The sequence below is a fragment of the Trifolium pratense genome, linkage group LG5, assembly GCF_020283565.1.
Source record: "Trifolium pratense cultivar HEN17-A07 linkage group LG5, ARS_RC_1.1, whole genome shotgun sequence".
Classification (NCBI taxonomy): Eukaryota; Viridiplantae; Streptophyta; class Magnoliopsida; order Fabales; family Fabaceae; genus Trifolium; species Trifolium pratense.
Window position 1 is genome coordinate 31,625,261 of NC_060063.1, and position 27,086 is coordinate 31,652,346.

Below are 27,086 nucleotides of genomic sequence, written 5' to 3' on the forward strand. Positions count from 1 at the left end.
GGAGAAATAAACTCCTTTATTTAGAGCAATCTTCATATCATGGAAAAATAAATTTCACACATAAAATATGCATATGCTAAGAGTAGCAGAAAAATAAATTCTACTCTCCCTCACTTCATGCATTCATATAACTACTACTACTACTACTACTACTACATATGCCAGATGCTAGAGCATCTGTCTTCACATCATCCAGATCAGAGAATCAGAGAAGTGAGAAGTTATATTACTCCTCCTTTTTAGCCCAAAATTCTGACAAATAAAGTCAGTAGCATAGAAAACCTGGAGTATCAGAGCGTAAAGAGCATATTGTGCATGTTACAAACCAGTGGCATATGCAGGTGCTCAGAAATCAGGGCCTAGCCCACACAGAATAGATTATAGAATCAGATAGAGGCACTTTCATCAGAGCCCTCCACTTGCATAACAGTACCATCATCATCCAATCCTCCTTCCTTAGCCACTTCAACTTCAAAAACCTGAATCACATGATCAACATACAGCTTCCTTTCCTCAAGATCCTTGCTAGTTGCCTTCAGGTCTGCTATCATCTGTTGTTTACTCAAAGTGTCACTAGACTTCTTGCCAGATGGTCCAACAATGTCTGCAGCATGTGACCCTTTAAACAATCTGTAGTTCAAAGACAGATTTGCCTCTCTAGCACAAGGTACATCAGCAGCAATGCATATATCTAGATGCTGACTCAAAATAATACCACATATCAGAGTGGGAAATGCAATAGGCATTTGCACAACAAGTGACTTGGCATGTTTATAGGTTTGATCAAAGATATATGAACCAAAATCAAACGCAGTCCTAGTGCCAATAACATAGATGAATTTGGCCATACTTATAGATACCTCTAAAGTGTGACTGGTAGGCACCCAATTGGCAACACCAATCTTGTTCAGCAGAGCATACTTGGCAATGAGTTTTGCAGAGAAAATTTTACTTGGCCATTTCCTCACTTGATTGTTGGTGAAAGTTTGGAAAATTTCATCATTAGATACTTTCATCTCATGTACACCATTTGTACTTCTACCAAGAAAATCATTCACAATAGCAGGGGAGAACTCAGTGCATCTTCCTCTGACACACACCTTCCTATACTCAGGGTTCTCTGGATCGTAACAATCTTCACCAATGTTGATAAAAAATTCTTTGACAAGTTTTTCATAACAACTCCCTAAGTCCTTAACAGTTTTCACCAGCCCAGCAGCTTCAATCAATTCTATAAGCACTTTGTAGTTCAGAAGATCAGAGCTCAAATTTCTTTCAAGTGAAAGTCTTCTATAGAAAATAAATCTCCACTTGGATGAACCATCTTCTAAGTGAAAGGACACATTATTAAGGGGAGTAGGACAGACATTCAATTGTGCTTTCTTTCCCTTCACAGTCTTCCTAGATGAGCCACCAGTTGTGACTTTCACTGCTTCTTCTTTAAATTCAGAATCACTGGATAGTGGTTCTTTTCTTTCTGAACTCTTCTTCTCTTTAGCAGATGATACATTGACCTTACTAGCACTTCTAGGAGGTCCAAAATTAACAGGTTTCTTAGTAGGGGTTGAAGTTTTCTTTCCCTTGCTTGGTGTATTGGTTTTCTTACTTCTTGTAGCAACACCCTTACCAGACCTACTTCTCAATCTTTTAGCAATAGGAGCAAGAGTCTTCTCAACTTGACTTTCTCCATAGTTGAGATTGTCCACATCAATCAAATTCAGATCTGCATTTTTGTCCTTCTTAGCAGATTCACTATGCTCAGACACAGTTTTCAAACTCTCATCAGATTGAGAGATCACAACAATATTATCACCAGAAACATTGTCAACCTTAGTTGTTTTTGGAGATTTCTCCTTTTCAGGAATATTCGCAGTATCTGGAGATTCGGGTATGACAATTTTCTCCAAATTTCCCTGTACTGCAGATGTTGTAGCATCAGGTGCAACATCTGTCTCAAGAACATTTTCCTTGAGTGATTCCAATACAGAGTTACTTTTGGCCTCAGTGGGAGCGCCAATATTAACATCAATATCATCATAACAGCCTAGACCAAGTTTCCCCAAATTTTCAGCAGTCCTATGATTTTCTAAACCTAGGGTTTCATAATCTTTAACAATTTCTTCATTAGGATTCTCAAAATTCTTGACATTATCATCTTCCTTAGAATTTGTTAAATACATCGGGGGAGAACTCCACACATTGTCCTATGACAAACACTTTCTTACCACCAGAAACATCCATCTTATCATCAATAAATACAAAATTCTTACCAAATCTCTAGATGTTTCAACATTACCCTTAACAGCGTGCATTACTAAACATAGACAAAATAAATTAATTGTTGCACGCCACACTAGCAATAATTGCTATAACTCCTCAAAAGTGCAGATGCCTAATTCGCCCATCAACTTCTCAAACGAATTTGCATCTAAAGCCTTTGTAAATATATCTGCCAGTTGCTTCTCAGTGGCCACATGTTCAAGAGTAACAATTTTGTTTTCAACAAGATCCCTAATAAAATAATGACATATGCCAATATGCTTAGTCTTGATGTGTTGAATGAGATTCTTGGAAATATTGATGGTACTTAGATTATCACAGTTCAATGTCATGACATCTTGCTCCACATTATACTCCTTCAGCATCTGCTTCGTCAATTGAGATCAACTACTTCCAACTCCTACATATTCGGTCTCAGTTGTTGACAAATGAACACAATTTTTCTTCTTACTGAACCATAAAATTAATTTGTTGCCCAAAGAGAAACATCCTCCAGAAGTTCTTTTTCTATCATCAGTACTTCCTACCCCGTCAGCATCACAATATACCACTAAAATTGAATTATCTGGTCTAGGGACTAAATCCCATACTTCATTCCTTTTAAACCAACTCAATTCTTTCTGCATAGCATTTACCCATAATTCATCAGTGAGAGCTTCCTTGACATTCTTGGGTTCAAACTTAGATACAAAACAAGAATTAGAATCTAAGTCATCTGTCATCTTCCCACCTGCTGAATCATCTATTACAACATTATTTGACTTCGTCATAGTTTTGGTTCTTGAATTGAACACATTGTAGGCTCTGCTGTTTGTAGAATAGCCCATAAATATTCCATTATCACGATGATTCTTCTGAATTCTGATTAATGGCCCTTTGTTGGTTTGAGAATCTTCAAAATCAATACTACATGACTCAATGTTGGACTCTTTGTCTAGGATATCTTCTGTGACATCAGTCTGTTGCAAAGATACATTACTTTCATGATCCACATCTTCTTTGGATATCAAACAAGTTAAGGGTTGAATCTTGTTTTGAGGGACCATAAATAACAATTGTCATTTGACTTTACACCTCTCATCAAAACATCATTCTTCTCATTAGTCACCAAACATTCTGATTTTGTGAAATTTACTTTTAAACCATGATGACATAATTGACTAATACTGATCAAATTTGCAGTCAATCCTTTCACAAGAAGAACATCATCTATTCTAGGAAGTTTGGTATGCACTACTTTTCCTACTCCCTTAATTTCACATTTAGCTTTATCTCCAAACGTGACAACACTAGTAGAATAAGATTTTATGTCAACCAAAAAATTCTTCACACCCGTCATGTGTTTAGAACACCCACTGTCAAAGTACCAGTCCTCTTTAGATGAAGGTCTAAAAGAGGTATGAGCTATTAAGCTTACATCATCACCCTTGGGTTTCCATTCTTTCTTGGTTGTAACCACTAATGGATCAGTCCTTGGCTGGTAAGATCAGTCAGGTTAACCATATAATTTAAAACAGAAAGGTCTTATATGTCCCTTTCTACCACAATAATGACATACCCAAGACTTGGACTTACGATTGGAATTTTTTCTTTGATGTTGCTTAGGATGCTGCAGCAGCTGTCTTGACATTGTTGGATCATATGCTTCCTTAGAGGGCATGTACTTCAGTTCTCGGTTGTAATCCTTTTCTTTATTAAGACCATGATAATTAAAACCAATACCTTTTGGTTTTCCAGAAATTTGCTTGTCTAAACTCTCATCTAATGCATCTGTGTTATTATGCATCAATACTAATTGTTTTTTCATGTGCTCAAGTTTTGAGTTTAGTTGTGTTACCTCGTTGTTGAGCTCAGATATTTTAGATAGGTTATCATACTTTTTAGCTTGTAGTTGACCAATGACCTTTTTCTGCTTTTCAAGTGTTCTACACACTTCTTCACTCCTGAGGCAAAGCTCCTTATAAGATGCAGCAAGTTCTTCAAAAGAAAGATCTTCATCACATGATTATGTATCAGATTGACATACTCCTGTGAGGACTGTGACATGCTTTCCAACTTCACTATCAAGTTCACCTTCAGAATCATCTTCATCAGACCAAGATACAATTAGGCCTCTCTTTTGATTCTTGAGATATGTGGCACATTCTGATCTAATGTGACCAAAGCCTTCACACTCATGGCATTGAACACCTTTTCCTTCATTGGGCTTTTCATTAATATTTGACTTTCTTTGAAAGTTAATGTTTCCACTAATGTCATTAGCATTGTTCCTGACATTTGTCCTTGGTCTTCTGTCCATCCTTTTCACGACTTCATTGAATTTCCTTCCAAGGATAACAATAGCTTCAGAAATGCTATCACTGGAGTCTACATCAACCTCCTGCTCTTCTTCATCAGTACTTGACCTAAAAGCGATGCTCTTATGCTTCTTTGCTAATTTTTCATTTTGGCTGCTGCTTCAAAGGTTTGTAACGAGCCTATTAATTCATCAAATTTCATGCTGGAGATGTCTTGTGCTTCTTCTATAGCTGTTACTTTCATATCAAATTTCTTAGTGAGAGACCTGAAAATTTTCCTTACTGATTTCTCATCATTCATCTTCTCTCCCAAGATATCAAAGTTGTTGGCATATTCCATAATTGTCATGTAGAAGTCATGAATACTCTCATCTTCTTTCATTGAGAGATTCTCAAACTTTCTGGTTAGCATCTGGAGTCTTGAGATTTTTACTTTGGAAGTTCCTTCATGAGTGGTTTTCAAGATTTCCCAAGCCTCTTTAGCAACAATACACTTCTTGATTAGTTTGAACATGTGTTGATCAACTCCACTGAATAAAGCATTCAATGCTTTGGAGTTTCCAAGAGCTGTTATATCTTCTGCAGGAGTCTTGTCTTCCTCTCATTTCAATTCTTCTGTATCAGCTCCATTAGCATCCTTTATTCTAGGATGTTTCCAGCCTTTGAGTACAGCTTTCCAAGTCCTGGTATCAATTGATTTTAGGAAAGCTACCATGCGTGACTTCCAGTAGTCATAGTTAGAACCATCCAGAAGAGGTGGTCTGCTCACATATCCTCCTTCCTTGTCCATATTGCCAGAAAATATCTTCCCTATAGCTCACCTAACATAACAGGGTGTCTGCTCTGATGCCAATTGAAATTCCTGGCACGTAGTGGACAAGTGCTGTGACAGATGCTACATCAGTTGTCTAATATAAAGTACATAACAGACAAACAAAATATAAACTGCAGAATAGTAAATAACACAATAGGTTTGTTAACCTAGTTCAGTGTAAACACACCTACTCTGGGGGATACCAATCCAGGAAGGAAATCCACTATCAGCAATATTACTTCAGAGCTAAACTCCCCCGTTTACAACTCCTCACTTAATCACTACCCGTTCTAACTTCTACCTAGGAACTCCTAGATATGAGACCCCTCTCACTTCCTCTCAATCACACAACCTGTGATTTAAACCCAGTAACAAACCAATTGTGAAGATACTCTTCAAAGACAAACCCTAACTCTATACTTCAAAGCTTAAGAGTAGGTTCACATAAACTAATAGCAACCCGTACTTAAAAGCTTAAGGTTACGATCACACACTACCTAACCTCCTTGCTTAAAAGCTTTGGAGTTAGTACACAAATTAAAACTTAAACACAGTCCTAAGCTTGCATCAAAGTGAAGCAAGGAAGGCTCACAATTAAAAGACTAAAACCCTAAAATACTCAATTTGTGATCGATGGCTTCAGTAAGTAAAATAGGTTTAGCCTCTTCCTTTATATAGGCACAACCTCGTGGGCTTTTCACAAAGCTTCACCTCCAAGAAATCTTCTAGAGGCAAAATATATTTTTGCCAAATCTTTTTTTTTGCATCAAATATTCCTTCCATAGATATATTTGTTGTAAATATATTTTAAAATCAAATCTTCAAATCTTCTTGAAGCACAAAGATATATTTGAAATATATCTTTTTTTAATTGTGCAACAATCTTCAAAATATATTTCAAAATTAAATCTTTCACAAAAATATTTGCATCAAATATTTTTGTTGTCCATAATATATTTTTGCAGCAACTTCCTTGAAGCACAAAATATTTAAATCAAATCTTGTTGATTCCTTAATCTTTTTATAACAAACTTGAGAAACTTGAGGAACAAATCAAACTAGGAAATCTTTTGTTGATAGCTGGAGAAAGCGATGGCCAGCACACAAGATATTCTTCAAATATTCATTCAAATATTTCTTCAAAAAAGATTCACTCCAAAAAATAATTCTTCAACAAAGATTTGATGCAAAAATATTGAAACATATTTTTGTAACAAATAAAACAAACCGTTTTTTGATTAACTTTCAGTAGAAGGCGCTTTTAGCTTGTTAGATAAGCACGAACATATTTGTAAATCAAATCTTCAAAAGATATAAAAACAGAGTATTAACGCGCGTAACTTCGGGAGACACATGTTGTACGAACATGCTACAACATCTTGGTCCAACAGTTGGCTATTGTTGTTTTTGCAAAATTGTAGCCAACATTCAAAACCCAACAAATATCTCACCAGATTCAGCGAGGCAACAATCAGGGTTTCAAACCCAAATCAGAAGATGTTCGTGGCAACATTTCACAACGGCTTGAAGGCGGGACAATTCAATGAGTCTCTGGCACAAAAACCAGCGGCCACAATGCATGAAGTTATGAAGCGAGCAGAATGCTATATTAAGGGTGAAGAAAGCAACGCAGAAAAAAGGAGCAGAGACTCAAGCTGAGGAAGCGGATATAGGGCCCCAAGAGGGTACAAAGCTGAAGAAGAATATACACGCCTCAACGATATCAGAGTACATGTACTAGATGAAATATTGAAAGCCGGACTAGCGAGACGGCCACCAGCGCCGGATAGAGGTGTAATAATGGGGCAAAATATAGATGTGTGGTGCCACTACCACAGATGCAAGGGTCACGACACAGAAAGGTGCTTTAGACTAAAGGATTTGATAGAGCAATTGATAAGTAGTGGACACTTGTTTAAATTCCTAGAAAAAGCAGAAAAAGGTAACTTACATGAGCGAACGCCGCCAAGCTCGCCAAGAAAGTCACCTAAGAATGACGAAGATGAGAAGGACCAGAAATGAGTAGCCGTCAACACTATTGCGGGAGGCTTCGTAGGAGGAGGCGAATCCGGAGTAGCCAGGAAGAGATATCTCAGGAGAATAATATAGGAAACAAGCTTGGTGGGGCAGGTGTCCTTCGCACCGGTACTAGAAATTTCTTTCTCGGCCAAAGATGGGAATGAAGTGTTTCCCCATGAAGATGACGGCCCATTTGGTTATTCAAGTTCAAATCTTGAATTACGACGTTAAGCGTGTACTCATCGACTCAGTGAGCTCATCCGATATAATGTATTGGGAAGCATTCAAACCGTTGCAGCTGGCAGAGGAGCAGTTAACGCCATATAATGGGACGCTCATAGGGTTTTCTAGCGAACAAGTGGAAGTCATGGGCCATATCACGTTGATGACGACGTTTGGCGAGAAAGAGAACGCCAAAGCGATCAAGGTACGTTATTTGGTAGTAAAAACGCCATTTACATCATACAATATCATAGTAGGCCGCCCAATTTTCAACTCTATAGGTGCGGTAATGGTAACTTTGTATTTGGCGATGAAATACCCTCTAGACAATGGGAGAGTCAGAATGGTTAGAGGTGATCAAGCCTTGGGTCGCCAATGTTATGAATCGAGCCTAAGAGTTAGGTGCAGCAAAGCCCCGGCAGAACAATTGCATATAGGTGAAACAGAGAATACACAGGCAAAATCAATAGAAGCTGCGGACTTAGACCCAAGGGAAGAGTTTCAGGATAAAAGAGTGAGTCCCTTGGAGGAGTTGGAGCCAATCCAAATTGGCGAGGCAGATCATCAAGTAACGAGTATAAGCACCAGTTTAGGTCACGAGGAATGGGAAAAGGTTATCGCAATATTAAAAAATAATGCTGACCTATTCGCTTGGAAGCCATCAGATATGTCAGGGATCGATGGAAACATCATAACCCACAAATTGAGTATCTCGCCAGAAGCAAAACCAGTATCACAAAGAACGAGGAAAGTTGGCGAGGAACGAAGAGCAGCGATAGACAAAGAAGTTGCAAAGCTGAAGGAAGCAGGATTTATAGACGAAATCAAGTACCCAGAGTGGTTAACTAACGTGGTGTTGGTTAAGAATTCAAGTGGAAAATGGGGAATGTGCGTTGATTTCACAGACCTTAACAAAGCATGTCCTAAAGATCCATACCTGTTACCCATTATCGACAGGCTAATTGGCGGAGCCTCCGGATGTAAAACTTTAAGCTTTATGGATGCTTACTCAGGGTACAACCAAATCAAGATGAACACCTTAGAAGCACCGCATACGACATTCATGTCCATGACATGCAACTATCATTACAAAGTAATGCCTTTTGGCCTGAAGAACGCATGAGCTACATACCAGAGATTAATGGATAACGTTTTCGCCCACCAAATTGGAAACAATCTAGAGGTTTACATAGTTGATATGGTAGTTAAGAAAATGAATGAGGGAATCCATCACCAAGATTTGGAGGACATACTAACGTCTGTAATAAAATACAACATGAGGTTAAATCCAGTGAAGTGTTCGTTTGGAGTACAAGCAGGGAAGTTTTTGGGATTCATGCTTACAAATAGGGGAATTGAAGCCAACCCAGAAAAGTGGCAGGCAATAATAGATATGAGGAGCCCAACGTCAGTAAAAGAGGTCCAACAGCTCACAAGGCGAATAACAGCATTATCAAGGTTTTTGTCTTGCGCTGGGGAGAAGGCGTTCCATTTTTTCACCACTTTGAAAAATGGTGAAAGATTCTGTTGGACAGAGAAGTGTGAGGAAGCGTTTCATCAATTGAAACGATTTTTGGCCTCACCCCCAATACTTACTCACCCACAAATAGGGAAGCCTTTGCATTTATACCTCGCTGTATCAGAGAATGCTATAAGCTCGGCGTTAGTACAAGATATAGAGGGGGAAGAAAGACCGATTTATTTCGTTAGTAGAGTGTTTAAGGGAGCGGAGGTCAGATATCAGAAGATAGAGAAGCTCCCCCTGACAGTAATAGTCACGGCTAGAAGGTTGCGCCAATATTTTCAAAGCCACATGATAATTGTCAAAACGGACCACCCGATTAAGTGTGTCTTAAAGAAACCAAATTTAGCAAGAAGGATGGTGGCTTGGGCAGTTGAGTTATCAGAGTACGACATTACCTTCGTGGTGAGGGGAGTATCAAATCCCAAGTCCTAGCGGATTTCATCTGATGACAGCCAATTATATGATGTTTTTAGTAGTAGATTAGAGTAGTTTTTATAGTAATTGAAGCTCAAAAGCAAGCAAATATCGGGAAAAGTGAAGTTACAAGGATTAGAAGCAAGAAAAGTGGAAAAAACAGCAAAAAAGGCCAAAAACGTAATAAACAGCACAATCCATCGTATCTATGATGAGATCCAGCGTGGCGCAATGAGAATGCGGTTTAAATTGAAGAAAATCTGCATAAAATCTTTACCATCGTAGCACGATGGCTTGTCATCGTGGCACAATGATGACTTAAAAAATAAGCAGAAAATCCTGATCAAATCTTCCATCGCACCACGATAGGATCCATCGTGGCCACAATGAGGCAAAATTACACGCCATCGTGGCCACGATGGGTGCGATGGAAGCGCAGAAAAAGCCCAAACCCAGCTGAAAAACAATAAATAGAGCCTTCCTCCTTATTCATTAAGAAATATTGAGACTTGTTCAATATTCACTCTAGAGTAGGAGAACTCTAAGGAGGATGCAAGGAGGCCAAGGAACTCCAAGGCCAATAAGGTTCTTTTCTTTCTGTCTTTGTAATTTTTTTCCTAGGTTTGGTAGAGTCGAGAAACTCCCTTACGAATGCTTGGTTGTATTATTTATATTATTTGGGTATAAATTCAGTTATTTCTATTTCAAACTCTTATTATCTGGTTTTAGTTATTTTAATATTGATCACATTAGAATAAAATCTAAGGACCTAGTGGATATCGCATAGGAAACGAAGCTAGTAATCCTGACTGGAGGACAATATGCTAGGGCCTACATGAGACCATTAAATTCAGTATCTGCCGTCTTAGTATAGGATTGGAAAGTACGATAATTTCTACCTTGCAGAGTATTCCTGTGGGTAGGTGACTAGTTTTAGGCACACGTGACAGCTTATAATTTAGGGGTCACTAAGGTGATGAGACCAAAGTTTAAACGAAAAATTGGAGCTCTGGATAATGGTGTCTAAATAAAGTAAGGGTAACGTTTAACTAGGCTCTATAAAGCTTGTAATAGAAATAGGAACAGATATTGCTTCAAACCTATTTTCAACAGTCTAAATCCTAATAGAGGGAAATAATTGAGCAACCAAGCAGGAGTAAGGGAGGGATCCGACCACACTTAACCACCCCGTGTGGTCACACACACACACCTTTTATTTTCCGCAATTTACTTTTCCGCACTTTTATTTCTTGCATTTACTAAAGTACCCGCAAAGATACCTTTAAACAAACAAAGCGAAGGCAACTATCATATTTTTAAGCGAAACTAGTAACCATAGCACAATCCCTGTGGAGAACGATAAACTTACTAATTTATTACTTGGTAGCGATTATGTGCACTTGAAGAACCACCGTCAAGTTTTTGGCGCCGTTTCCGGGGATTGTGTTTACAAGGCAATTAGCGTAATTTAGGAATTTTATTTTTCAAAAAATCCAAAAAAAAAAATATATTATTTTCGAAGAAAAAAAAATCAAAAAATCGTTCTTGCAAAGATTGAACTATCAGACGATTCTGGCTATGCAAGATTTGGTAATTAAGCGATCCTTTTTGTTAAAAACCTAAAGAGAGATCTTTTTGTTAAAAATCCTTTCTTGAATCTATATTCTCTTTTTCTTCAAACGTTACTACTAATCAGTTTCTTTGAGTTTAAGAAATGACATTAAGATGGAACTATGATGAACGTTGCGAGATTCGCGATTTCATCCTTGAAGTTAGTAAAAGTCACAACAGACCCGAATTTGAAGCCTGGGAATATATCAATGAATTCATCTTGAGACCTAGGAAACACTTGTCTGTTGAGAAAGCCTGGCATGCCTTTGTAGAAGAAAAGAATAATGAATAACTTGGCTGGGTTTTGATGATAACAAACTCACATCACAAAAGAAGAAAGCTTATGGAGGCTCAACATGAGGAAACAACATGAAGACCAAAGTATTAGACTTAGTATTTAAATTATTTGTAAGTATGGTCCTTATCTTTGATTTATTACTTTTAATAAATATATAACTTAGAATGCTCAGAAATTATTTTAAAATTAATTACACATAAATTTCTAAGTTAAATATAAAAGTCCATATGAAGCAAGCTTTTAAAATTATAATAAGCTGATTTTGAAAAATAGGTGTCAGGACCTTTTAAATCTGTCCGATCGTTAACCGAGTTAAAAAGATATGTAGCTGTTTGTAATCCCAAACTGTGCAACGTTTGAATTTTGAAAACATATCTGTTTACATCGGCTTTTCGTAACAACAGATTTAATTTGTTATGGACAGAATACACCTTTTGTGAACCATTGTGATTTTTAAACATAACTTTTTATTATAAGATTTTTTTGAAGAGTTGTTTTGCTTCATGGACATTTTCTAAAGCCTCTATAGATATATTTGTGATCATTACAATTGTTAAAAAAAAAACAACTTTCATATTCACAATATTTCTAAGTTATTAATATCACTTTTCTCATAAACTTTCAAACATATATCTTGTGAAACTTTGCCTATATTTTCATATCCATAAAAGTTTCTGAGCACTAATTAAGATATATACATTATTAAAGTGATATTGATTTGATAACAACCATACATGGTTTTCTTCATTGTAACTTTGTATTGTTGCTTGTTTTCCAAGGTTGTGGAAACAAGTGTTGTTTAAGATAGTGGGGTGCTATCTTGTGTTGTATGAGAATTTCACCGTAGGGTTTGGTGAAGATTCTTGTTGTTAAAGATAGTGGGGTGATATCTTGTGTTGTATGTTAGAAAGATTGTTAGGGGGTCTTGGGGTAAGATTGCTTGTAACAAAGATTCTAACATAGTGAAATCCTTCACGGGGTGTGAAGGTACTGGACGTACCCTTAGGTTAGGAGGGGAACCAGTATAAATCTTTTGTGTCCATTTTCTCTTTCCCTTCTCTCTTTTATTTTTCAACATACTGTTATTACCTTCATCATAACTTTCAAGAAAAATAAAACGAATCCAAAACATCTCTAAAATAACCAAAAAGTCTTCAAACCTAATTCCCACTCTCTTAGGTTGCACTCTTAAACTTACATTTTTGTTAAAAATCCTATCTTGAATCTATATTCTCTTTTTCTTCAAAAGTTACTACTAATCAGTTTCTTTGAGTTTAAGCAATGACATTAAGATGGAACTATGATGAATGTTGCGAGATTCGTGATTTCATCCTTGAAGTTAGTAAAAGTCACAACAGACCCGAATCTGAATCTTGGGAATATATCAATGAATTCATCTTGAGACCTAGGAAACACTTGTCTGTTGAGAAAGCTTGGCATGCCTTTGTAGAAGAAAATAATAGTGAATACCTTGAAGCACAAGAAGGGGCATCAGCTGAATCAGTTACCACCTAGATTGAGCTAGATTCCAAAGGCAAGGAAGGTGAAAACTCTGAAGCTGGTAAAGCAGTAGAAACTTTGAAAGGTGAGGAAGATGTACACATGGACGATGAGGAACCATCACAAACCAAGGAAACAGATGTCACAGACTTGGAGAGATTTAAGGAAACATTGAAGGAGTTAGAAACAAGTTCACTAAAAGAAAAGCAACAACCAGATGACTGGATATTCCTATGTGAAGGATGTGGCGAAGTTCTCTCAAAGAAGCCTCAACAAAAGCGGGACGATTTCAAAAGTCTCCCAATACCTTGTTCTATTGGGGAGGCAGATATTGAGGGAGCATTATGTGACCTAAACACTAACATAAATTTAATGACTCTATCTCTTGTAAACAAGTTAATGACAGATCCTTGGAAGCTGGAAACCACACTCATGACACCGGCGTAAAAAGACGAGAACTACCTGGTCGATAACGTCACAATCTTCCCATTGGGTATTCTAAAAGATGTGCCTGTCAAAGTCAATGACCTATTTATTCTGGTAGACTTTGTCATTATAGGTAATGAAGATAAGGACATGCCTATCATCTTTGGAAAGTCGTTCTTAGAAGCAAGTCGTGCATTGATACCAAATGAAGAAAAGGAACTTGTCTAAGAACTGATTGCATGGAAGAAGCACATATTGAAGATAAAAAGGAGGATAAAGACAAGCTTGTTGGAACAAAATTGATTTAAAGTTGTTGCCCCTAAATCCATTAAGGTTTTGATGATAACAAAGTATTAATGTACAATTGGAGATACTAAAAATTTATTTTAAGTGTGCAGAACTTATATACAGGCAAGCTCTGAAGAAGGCTCAGAAGTTAGTTCTCAGAGTTTCTCAAAAACTCAGAAGATAAGAATCTTCAGAAGTTATATGCGTCAGAGGATGAAGACATCAGAACTTGTTAAAGTCTGAAGTTAATCAAACTCTGATGTGTATCTTGGGTTGTGTGAAGATTCGTATTTGAAGGTCAACTCTTTTATCAATGAAGAAAAGGACCTCTCAACCTTGATCAGAACAACTACTTACATTTTATCTGTCCATAAGGGAGAACTTGACTTGTCTGGCTTCTTAGCTTAATAAGGAAAGTCTTCTCTGCACATGGTCAAAGTTACTGAAACTCTTACTTAGTTTTAGTAACATCCAAACTGCATCAAGACAGACACATGAAGACAAAAGGTTATCTCCATCAACGGTTATTTTGCAACGACTCTTTCTCTGTATTATATATACTAGAAGAGATGAACTGCAATATATAAAACATGCACGAACATTTCTTCATTCGCTAATACAATCTCTCAACCTCTGAACCGAGAATTTCACTCTTAGTCTAAATACTCTGAAGTCTTTGTGTACTCACTGTATTTGATCTTAAAGGTTCTCTTAAGAGCATTTGTATTACAATCAACGAACTTTATTTACTTTTGTTAGATTGAGAAGTCTCTTGCTGTGTGCTTGAGCATTGTGGTGAAGTCTCTTGCTAAGTGCTTAAGCAATTGTAATCTTGTGTGATTATAGTGAAATCCCTTGGAAGTGCAATGAGACTGGACTACTCTCATTTTGTGAGAGGAACCAGTATAAATCTGTTGTGTGCTTTTCTCTCTCTCTGATCTTGTTTATTGTTATTGCTTTTATCCGCTGCAAACGTAGTTAAGTTAAGAACTTTGAAAATGTTTTAACTTAGCTAAAACACAATTCAACCCCCCCTTCTTGTGTTTTCACACCTTCAAAGCTTTTTCAAGATTATGAGTCTCAACAAATGGAAAATGGAAAATTAAAAGTTTATGCAGGAACTTGAATACATGCTCTCTCCAGAGTATGATATGTTGGCCACCAATCAAGCTTCCGTTGATAATATTGAAATTCAATGTGGTGATCAAGTTGAGAAAGCATATGATTTGGAAAGGTAATTGGTTGAAATAGAAATAGACCGACGTGATGCAGAAGCTATAAAACCAACGTCAAACGTACGAGATGATTTCTATAGGGGAGCTGAACCCCAACCAAGGAAGATTCAAGAGCAAGATCTCTAAAAAAAGAGTATCCTAGCGACAAAGCCGAGGAAAAAACATAAATTGATAAAGTCATAGACATGATTTGTGCTTTGTTTGCTACCATCAAGCTGAAGAGGATATGGAAGCAACATCCTCTCTTCCTCAAGTTCATGGGATTCTTAACAAAGAAGAGGAAGAAGACGGATGATATATTCCTCTCTTCCTCCTCTCAATCACAGGCACTGTGATCGTACACGTTACAGTTTGTAGATGAAGACACACTTCTTAAACATTCACCAATTCCGTACTTCAAAGCTTAGGAATGGTTCACACACACTATCTCCTTGCTTAGAAGCTCCAGAGATATTACACCACAATTAACACACATTCCTTAATCTTGCATCAAGGTAACACAAGAACAAGAACACAAAGACACAATACTAAAACCCTAAACACACGCTTTGTCAAACACAATTGCGGCTTCGATACTTTGCACAAGGGTTTAGGCTTCCTTTATATAAACTGAGCTAGTAGGGGCTAGGTCTTGAATTGGGCTTCAAAAACGCAGCAGGTCTGAAAGTTGCTTCAAGGAATATTCTTCAATCGAATGTTTTGTTTCCATAAATAGTTGATGCATTCTGAAACAAAACTAGGTCATGACCTTCTTCTGGAACAATAGAAACGGCGCTACTTGGCGCACAAGTAAAATGATCGTGGATTCCATAAATATAAAAAGCGCAATATTAATAACAAGTCAGGCCCCGCCCACTGGATGTGGTATCCAATGTTGATGCATTCTATCCAACATTTTGCTTGTATCTGATGTTGACACCTTCAGTTCAACATCTAGCTTGAACATTTGTTTTAGCAAAATGAGGCCAACATAAAACTCCACCAATCTCCCCCTTTGGCAATTTTTGGCTAAAACAACCTAAGATCATTTCAACCAATCTAGAGAAATACATCACCTACCTTTCTTCAAAATCAACATAAGCACACAGTCATGAATTAAAGTAGAACATCGTCACATGTAACTTTCAGTAGAGCATCTCAGATGAAAATAGCATCTTCACATGCAACCTAAGAGTAGACGTATCACAAAAGAATAACAGAGGCATGCAACAATGGAATAGTGAACACAACTAGCCTCACAGAAAAAACGCGAATGGAGAGAAAAACATTCTCATAAAAAGAATCACTGGGAAAAATAAATTCCCTCAAAGCTGAGAAAAGTATATTCTCAGGTAGCATGATGCTTCAACATTTGTTAGCACATCGCGTCACACCAAATAATACTACTCCCCCTCAATATCAGAGATGAGCAAAAATTTAATCAAACATCATTGCTCCCCCTAAATAAGTGAATATCAAGACAAGCATATCAGAGCACCACATGCATATCAGAACTTACTCCCCTCAAGGCAGGCATGGCAAACATAAGCAAACCACTAAAATTATCAGATGTTGCATCATCAGATGGCACTTCAAAGATAGACGCATCATATAGCACATCATAAATCACAGCTACTACTACTAACTACTCACCCTTTTAGCCAGAAAATAGACAAAACAGGGTCTTCGTAGAATAGCAGAGAATATCAAGAAATAGTGCAGAGAATACCAGAACATAAAGTGCAGATTATTACAGACCATGCACACTAGGTGCCAAATTCAGGGCATAGCCCATAAATTGAAAATAAGTCCAAATGAAAATAAAGAAAATTACACATAAGCACTTTCTGAGGAGTCACTTTCCTCTTCTTCAACCTCTGAGTCCGCTTCCTCTTCTTCACCACTTGCCTCATCACTCATTGTTTCATCAACACTTGCATTAGCTGCTTCAACTGCAGCTTCTTCAAGCTTCAAAGTATGGATCATGCGCTCATATTGCAGCTTCTTTTCATCTAACTCCTTACAGGTTGCTTCCAGCATGGCAATGATCTCCTTCCTTGTCATAGGGGTATCAGCAGCAGCATTGGATGGTCCAACAATGTCTGGCACATGCTGTTTGCTAAACAATTTCTGATGAATGGTCAGAGGAGACTCCCTAGCTTTAGAGGATTCATCATCATGTCTTATGCTGGTATGCTGGGACAAGATAATCTCACAGAGAAGATAAGCGAAAGCAATAGGTTGCTTTGTGACAGAAGTTTTTGCATGTTGAACAATTTGATTAAAAATGTATTGACCAGAGTTAAACTTTGTACCTGTACCAATCATGATCAGCTTACCTAGACCTGTGGCAATGTCAGATGAGTGCTTAGTAGGTACCCAATTTGTAGCAGCAATGCGGTTAAGAATGACATACTTCCGAGTCAGCTTCATAGCAGGAACGTTTTGTTTCTTGGGCCATACCTTCACCTGGTTGGCTATGATTGTCTTGCACACCACATGGTCAGATACCTCTATGTCAGGATGAGGTTAATCAGGATTCTCTAGGGCCTTGTTGATAATACTTGGAGAGAATTCCACACACTTTCCCCTAACAAACACTTTCTAAAATTCCCTGCTTAGTGGATTGTCACAACTGTAACACCCTCAGCTAGCTACCCTTAAAAACGTGATCTTAAAAACTTTTTAAAGATAAGTAGCCGGAGCGCTACGGAAAAACATTTTCAAAAACGATCGTGCACATAACACGAAACGTCGCAGCGGAAAACATAACATAAAGGATTTTCAAAGCAATGAACAAAATAGTTCAAAAGATAATTCATTAACATAAAACATAAGTTAAGATGTTCGCATCGATATACGACGGAATACAAACGATCCCCGACTCGATGTTACAAACTACCAGAGCACTAATATACATCTCAACCAAACTAAACTTAACAAAACTATACAAAGGTAGCCTACACTAGCTCCTCACCAAAAGTGCTCCACACCAAAACGATCTGCAGCTAAAACTCGATCGAAACCTCGACCTGAATACCTGAACCCCCAAAGGTCCAGCACATAACAAATAGGTAGAGAGTTAGTAAACATAATCACATACATACGAATATAGAAACGCACCTATATTCAACCTATCACGTAATACTAACTCACACACATGCCTCGATAAGCAATACACCAGATAACACATACTCACAAATACACAACCAGATAGTTTCGCGTCGTTTCGGACCACACAAAGAACTCACATAACACATAACACATAATTGCACATTTACTCAAATGCGACTAATGCCAAACATTCAATGTCATGCCAACCTAGACACGACTAATGCATGTGGTACCATCTTCTTTATCAAGGAACTTACCATTGATATCCTTCTTTATTGGACAAGTCCAATATCCTTCTTTATCAGACAAGTCTGATATCCCTAAATAATGCATGAATTTATGAATGCCATGCATTTACCAAACATATGATAATCACTTAGCACGAAGCTACTGCTCACTACATGGATAACATAATCCATTAAACTTCTTTATCAGACAAACTGATATTCTTCTTTATCGGACGACCCGATATACAAACATACATATACTTCTTTGACATTTTATACAAATGTCATCACACAACACAATTATTAAACATATAATAATTCAAAACCAAAATAAAACCATGTTACAAGTGCCCAGATACACTTATAAACAATTACAAAAGTTGCAGGTTCAGTACTGTTCGCTAAGCGAATCCATAGCGAACAGGTAGCGAACTTATTCGCTAAGCGAATCTCCTTTCGCTGTAGCGAACTACATCAGAGGATTACAGGTACATGGCGAACAGGTAGCGAACTTGTAGCGAACATATTCGCTGCAGCGAACTCCTGTTCGCTAAGCGAACAACACCAGAAAAATATCTGTTCTTGAGTTTTCCAAAGGCGGTTTAACACTCAAATCCATCAAAAATACATCTAGACATGTTATAAATGCATAACAAGTGATCAATCATGTATATACCATACATATATACATGTATCAACAATCAAAAACACCAAAACACATCACACATACAAAATCATGCCAATTTCTTGCCAATTAAGCAAATTTGCAAAAACATGCAAAACCATCATCAAACATATACATATTCCCTCCTAGATGTTCATTAAGCATACTAAGATGAAAAGACATGTTTATGATAAAGAAACTTCACCCAAACCCCAAAGAAATTGGATGAGAGAGTTTAGGAATGGAGGCTAGACACCTCCCCTCTCTTGGATCACCCAAGCTTATGCTTAACCACTCTCACCTTAGATTGAAGGATGATTCTTGGCTTCTAACTCTCTTCTCCTTGCTCGTGTTCTTCTTCTTGCTCTCCTAGGGTTCTTGCTTTGCTTCTAAGCTTACAAACCTCAAACTTCTCATGAAAGCAAATTGTGATACTATTCCTTGGTTTGACTTGCTACTTATACCACTTCCTATGGATCATGAACCAAGCCCAATAGCCTAAGCCCATTAAGCTCTATCACACGCCCCAAGCCCACTAACACGGCAAAGGTTTCGCTCACAAACTTATGTTCGCGATAAATAATTATAGGTCGCGTAAATAAATATTTAACACTAACCCAAAATATAAGCACATATATAAAATATCGATTTACTAAAAATCGGGTCGTTACAACTCTACCCCCCTTAAAAGAATTTCGCCCTCGAAATTACCTAAGAGATAAAGCGGAGAACGAACCCTCAACGCGGCATCTTCGGTTTCTTGCATACCGGACTCTTGTGACCTTCCTCGCCACAATTGAAACAAAACACTTTCACCCGACAAGCATCGGCCTTGTGCCCAAACTGCCCACAATTGAAACACTTGTCGCTTTTCCTCGGGCAATCATATGACATATGACCCCGCTCTCCACATTTGTAACAACTTCCACTTCCTTGCTTCTTCTTTCCACTTCCATTGCCCTTGTTCTCATACGGCTTACCACGATCCAAACCTTTTCCTTTCCTATCATTCAGAACCTTATAGTAGTTGGTCTTAGCTTTGCTATCTTCATCACAAATCCTTGCCTTAGTCATAAGGGTCGGAAAATCCCTGATTTCAGAAAATCCAATCAAAAGCTTGATATCCGGACGAAGTCCACTCTCAAACTTGACACACTTATCCTCTTCGGCTTCCACCGTGTTGTAGTGTGGACTAAACACACACAAAGCTTCAAACTTAGCCGTATACTCGGCGACCGATAAATTTCCTTGCTTGAGCTCCATGAACTCGATCACTTTCTTATTCTTCACATCAGCCGGAAAGTACTTCCTTAAAAATTCCCTTTTGAAAGTTTCCCAAACGATAGCAACACCATCCACTCCAAACCTGAGTTTCACATTCCTCCACCAAACGATTGCCTCCTCTCTAAGGGCATAAGTTCCCAAAGTAGTCTTGTTCTCCTCAGAACAACACATTGCTTCAAAGATGATCTCAACCTCATCTAACCACTTGATAGCTCCCTCCGGGTTATAGCCACCGGTAAACAGAGTCGGTTTATGCGACATAAACCTTTCCAATCTTTTCTCACTATCCCTTCCCGGGTCATTATCTCTTACCACCAATGTAGTCAAAGCAGTCAAAGCTTGTGCAATCTGAGCGTTGGTCCTAGCAGCAGCCATGATTCCTGAACGAATCACAACTCAACGTTAGAATGTATTAACAGTGTACCCAACACATGCTTCATACAAGAGAAAGAAAATCCTAATGGCTCACATGAACCGACCTGCTCTGATACCACTATTGTAACACCCTCAGCTAGCTACCCTTAAAAACGTGATCTTAAAAACTTTTTAAAGATAAGTAGCCGGAGCGCTACGGAAAAACATTTTCAAAAACGATCGTGCACATAACACGAAACGTCGCAGCGGAAAACATAACATAAAGGATTTTCAAAGCAATGAACAAAATAGTTCAAAAGATAATTCATTAACATAAAACATAAGTTAAGATGTTCGCATCGATATACGACGGAATACAAACGATCCCCGACTCGATGTTACAAACTACCAGAGCACTAATATACATCTCAACCAAACTAAACTTAACAAAACTATACAAAGGTAGCCTACACTAGCTCCTCACCAAAAGTGCTCCACACCAAAACGATCTGCAGCTAAAACTCGATCGAAACCTCGACCTGAATACCTGAACCCCCAAAGGTCCAGCACATAACAAATAGGTAGAGAGTTAGTAAACATAATCACATACATACGAATATAGAAACGCACCTATATTCAACCTATCACGTAATACTAACTCACACACATGCCTCGATAAGCAATACACCAGATAACACATACTCACAAATACACAACCAGATAGTTTCGCGTCGTTTCGGACCACACAAAGAACTCACATAACACATAACACATAATTGCACATTTACTCAAATGCGACTAATGCCAAACATTCAATGTCATGCCAACCTAGACACGACTAATGCATGTGGTACCATCTTCTTTATCAAGGAACTTACCATTGATATCCTTCTTTATTGGACAAGTCCAATATCCTTCTTTATCAGACAAGTCTGATATCCCTAAATAATGCATGAATTTATGAATGCCATGCATTTACCAAACATATGATAATCACTTAGCACGAAGCTACTGCTCACTACATGGATAACATAATCCATTAAACTTCTTTATCAGACAAACTGATATTCTTCTTTATCGGACGACCCGATATACAAACATACATATACTTCTTTGACATTTTATACAAATGCCATCACACAACACAATTATTAAACATATAATAATTCAAAACCAAAATAAAACCATGTTACAAGTGCCCAGATACACTTATAAACAATTACAAAAGTTGCAGGTTCAGTACTGTTCGCTAAGCGAATCCATAGCGAACAGGTAGCGAACTTATTCGCTAAGCGAATCTCCTTTCGCTGTAGCGAACTACATCAGAGGATTACAGGTACATGGCGAACAGGTAGCGAACTTGTAGCGAACATATTCGCTGCAGCGAACTCCTGTTCGCTAAGCGAACAACACCAGAAAAATATCTGTTCTTGAGTTTTCCAAAGGCGGTTTAACACTCAAATCCATCAAAAATACATCTAGACATGTTATAAATGCATAACAAGTGATCAATCATGTATATACCATACATATATACATGTATCAACAATCAAAAACACCAAAACACATCACACATACAAAATCATGCCAATTTCTTGCCAATTAAGCAAAGTTGCAAAAACATGCAAAACCATCATCAAACATATACATATTCCCTCCTAGATGTTCATTAAGCATACTAAGATGAAAAGACATGTTTATGATAAAGAAACTTCACCCAAACCCCAAAGAAATTGGATGAGAGAGTTTAGGAATGGAGGCTAGACACCTCCCCTCTCTTGGATCACCCAAGCTTATGCTTAACCACTCTCACCTTAGATTGAAGGATGATTCTTGGCTTCTAACTCTCTTCTCCTTGCTCGTGTTCTTCTTCTTGCTCTCCTAGGGTTCTTGCTTTGCTTCTAAGCTTACAAACCTCAAACTTCTCATGAAAGCAAATTGTGATACTATTCCTTGGTTTGACTTGCTACTTATACCACTTCCTATGGATCATGAACCAAGCCCAATAGCCTAAGCCCATTAAGCTCTATCACACGCCCCAAGCCCACTAACACGGCAAAGGTTTCGCTCACAAACTTATGTTCGCGATAAATAATTATAGGTCGCGTAAATAAATATTTAACACTAACCCAAAATATAAGCACATATATAAAATATCGATTTACTAAAAATCGGGTCGTTACAACAACCCACAAGGATGTTGACAATAAACTCCCTAACCATCTTTTCATAACAACTTCCTAAGCCCCACTCAGTCTTGATCAAACCAGTAGCTTTGATCAGGCCTACTATATCTTCACGTTCCAAAATGTCTTTGCCTAATTCCCTTTCCAATGCAAACCTCCTTTTGCAGATGATGCCTCATCTCTGAGCATAAGAGGCCAAGTGAAATGAAACATTTTCACAGGGAAACTCTTATGTATCAGCAGCACTTTTCTTGGCAGACATTGCCTTCTTAGTAGGTGGCTTGATTGTTGAAGCATCCTTCTCAACATCAAAGTCAGAGTCACTAGATGGTGCACTCTTTCTTTTCAGCACATTCTTCTTCCTTTCAGAGGGAGGCACAACCTTGCTCCAGCTTTTCTTAGCACCATACTTGACAGGTTTCACATAAGAGCCCTTGGCTTTCTTCGTCACAGCAGGAGTAACTTTAGCAGAAGATGTAGGTTGAGTGGTTCTGATTCTAAGTCTCCTTCCAACCCCACTCTTGACATGCTTGGGTTGAGGTTCTTCATCTGTCTCAATATTAACCAGATCAACCAAATTTTGCCCTTCAGGGGTTGTTTTCTCAGATTCAGTAACATCATCATCACTATACACAGCTTTTTTCTTTCATTAGTAGCCACTTCGTATGTTTGTAATGATCCAACTAGTTCATCCAGCCTCATCTCAAAGATATCTTTGGCTTCTTCTATAGCGGTAACTTTCATATCAAATTTTTTAGGAAGAGATCTAAGCATTTTCCTTACCAATCTCAAAGTCTAGTAAGGTCATATGGAACTCCTGAATGGTTTCATAATCCATCATTCTAAGATTCTCAAACTTAGTGGTTAAAAGTTGCAGCCTTGACATTTTCACCTTAGAGGTGCCTTCATGAATAGTTTGGAGAATACTCCAAGCTTCCTTAGGAGAGGCGCATTTTTTTATGAGTCTGAATATGTGTTTGTCAACACCATTGTATAATGCATATAGTGCTTTTGAGTTTGCAAGAGCAAGCGCATCCTCCTCTTGGGACCATTCCTCCTCAGGTTTTAATTCAAGGGTTGGTTTACCCTCTTTGTCCACTTTCACAGGGAGGTCCCATCCTCTTAGAACTGCTTTACATGTCTTGCTATCTATTTGTTTTAGGAAGGCCGTCATGCGAGACTTCCAATAATCATAGTTTGAAGCACCAACCAGAAGAGGTGGTCTGTTGACAAGTCCTCCTTCTTTGTCCATATCTGCCAGAAAAATCTCCTTGAAGCTCACCCTAAAAGTCAGAACAGGGTGCTTGCTCTGATACCAATTGAAATTCCTAGCACACAATAGACAGGTGTTGATCAAAGTGTGTCAACACTTGTCCGTCACACAGAGCACAAATAATAAAGACAGTAAAATAAATAACACATGAGAGTTGTTAACCCAGTTCAGTGCAACGTCATCTACTCTTGGGGATACCAATCCAGAAATGAAGTCCACTATCAGCAGTATTAATTTGAAGCTAAACTCACTCGTTTACAACTCTTCACTTAATCCCTACCCAATGCAACTTCTACCTAGGAACTCCTAGATATGAGACCCCGTCCCAATTCCCACCTTAACATCACACTCAGCGTTGTTATCAACTCAATGAACACCAATGGTAGAGACACACTCCTATGAAACTAAGATTCACTCTTGCTTAAAAGCTTACGAGCAAATCACACATAACACTAGAACTCTTCAAAGCTTAGGAGAAGTTCACAATTACAACTCAATAAAACACAGGTCCTAAGCTTGCATCAATGGGATACAAGAAAGGCTCACAATTAACACTCTAAAACCCTAAGACTCACGCTTTGTAATAACACGGTTTTCGAAATTAGGGCTTCTAGAATTGCGGCAGCAGCAGACATATTTTCGAAATTAATAGTTATATTTTTGAATCACATAAATATATTTTCTAAAGTTATAATTCCTTTAGAAAATAGAACTGGGTTCGGCTGCCTTCAGAAACACATTGACCACGTGCGCCTTGTTGTGTAAGAAACCACGAAATAATTCTTCAATCAAATCATCGAAAGATTGAGTAGAAAATAATAAAACCAGCTGGCGCGCAGTCAGACACGCATGTGTTGCTCCAATGTGTACGTACATTTGTCTCAACACATGATGTAGGCACATATGTCTCAACACTTGGCTAAAAGATGTTTTTGCAAAATGTAGCCAACATAGAAATACCCAACAAGTATCAATTTAGAGCTAAACTCCCTCGTTTACAACTCCTCACTTAATCACTACCCGTGCTATACTTTCTACCTAAGACTCACCTAGGTATGAGGCCCTCCTCAATCCCTCTTCAATCATAGACAACGATTGGATCAACGGAACAAATCTGAACAAACTAGAAGACACACTTCCATGAAATTAACACCTAGCCAACGACTAAGTTCACAATTTGGAGTTGCTTAAAAGCTTCCTCCAAGTACAATACTCAACTCATTACCTACAGGTTTCTGAGTGAGGACATAGTGACCATCTCACAGCCCGAGTGGTTCACTTTACACCAACTTTCCTAGAGAGTGGCTCAAAGACACGAAACCCTTAAAAGACTACATCTTTGATATTCTATTTTAGCTTTAAGTTTCGGTATTTAAAATAGGGTTAACAACACCCTTTATATAGCAGTTGAATAGCTTGGACTCCAAGACAGAATTAGGTCTTCAAAACCTTGCGGCAGCAGCAGACATATTTTTGAATCAAATAATATATTTTCTAAAGTTATTATATTCCTTTAGAAAATAGAACTAGGGTTCGGCTGCCTTCAGAAACAATAGACCACGTGCGCCTTGTTGTATAAGTCACCACAAAATAATTCTTCCAGCAAATCTTCAAAAGATTGAATATAAAACAATAACGCTAGCTGGCGCGCAGTCAGATCATGCAGGTGTTGTTCCAATGTGTACGTACATCTGTCTCAACACATGATGTAAGCACATATGTCTCAACACTTTGGCTAAATGATATTTTTGCAAAATCTAGCCAACATACAAAAACCCAACAAGTAGTTTCTTCAATTGGAATAAGGGTCACAATTCATATACAAAATTCACAAACCTAAAGTATTCATGCGTTCGAGAGAAAAGGGTGAAGTGAAGAAAATGTATGAATTCGTGAACCATTTCTTTTCTTTGTAAAACTTTTACATTTTTTATGCAATTTTAATCTTTCTTTTGCAATTTATCTTTTCAAATTCTCTCATTCGAGTGAATCTTGTTTAATTTACATTTTCTTTTGTAAATTGTTCTTTCAAACTGGTTTATCAAATGTTTATTTCAATGATGAACATTAAAATCTATACACAAAACATGTCCTAGAATTTACTAGTTAGTCCTGCAAGTAATTAAATTAAACTAGCGGTTGTTTACGAAAAACCAGCGTAAATAGTCAGATGGTCCCATGGGTCTCTATTAGCTCTCCCATCGAATTGGTTCTCTCGTAACCCTGCTAGGTCGTTTCCTTTGATGTCAAAGTTGACCGGCTCGGCTGGTTGGAAACCAAGAGATATCTGCTCCGTGTCGGATCTCTCGCAGTAGTCTCCCATCGTTACTCTAGGTTCGGCTACCATATCATGCCTAGCCAGAATCGTTTGTTAATTTAATTTCTGCAACAAATTTTTAAAATTTTTTGATTTTTTTGGTATTTTCTTTTTCTAAATATTTACAATTCCTAAACTACGCTAGTTACTTTGTAAACACAATCCCCGACAACGGCGCCAAAAATTTGACGGTGGTTCTGCAATTGCACAGAATCACTACCAAGTAATAAAGTGATAAGTTTATCGTTCTCCACAGGGATTGTGCCAAGGTTACTAGTTTCACTTAAGAATATAGATAGTTTCCTTCGCTTTGTTGGTTTAAGAAGGTATCTTTGCGGGTACTTTAGTAAATGACAGGAAATAAAAGTTCAGAAAAGTAAATTGCGGAAAATATAAGGTGTGTGTGACCACACTGAGTGGTTAAGTGTGGTCGGATCCCTCCCTTACTCCTGCTTGGTTGCTCAATTATTTCCCTCTATTAGGATTTAGACTGTTGAAAATAGGTTTGAAGCAATATATGTTCATATTTCTATTACAAGCTTTACATAGCCTAGTTAAAAGTTACCCTTACTTTATTTAGACACCATTATCCAGAGATCCACTTTTCGTTTAAACTTTGGTCTCATCACCCTTGGGACCCCTAAATTATAAGCTGTCACGTGTGCCCAGAACTAGTCACCTACCCACAGGCATACTCTGCAAGGTAAAAATTATCGTACTTTCCAATCCTATACTAAGACGGCAGATACTGAATTTAAT

The 27,086-nt window shown here is 37.9% G+C and overlaps 1 protein-coding gene across 1 annotated transcript; it reads right to left on the reverse strand.

Moving 5' to 3' along the window:
• Positions 1-386: 386 nt before the first annotated feature.
• On the reverse strand, positions 387-2,180 carry LOC123886444. Its single transcript, XM_045935758.1, has one exon. It carries the CDS (start codon positions 2,178-2,180, stop codon positions 387-389), a length of 1,794 nt encoding a protein of 597 aa, XP_045791714.1.
• Between the last annotated feature and the right edge of the window lie 24,906 nt (positions 2,181-27,086).

Coding starts and splice junctions, on each gene's coding strand:
- LOC123886444 (XM_045935758.1), bottom strand. CDS start 2,180: ATGTATTTAACAAATTCTAAGGAAGATGATAATGTCAAGAATTTTGAG.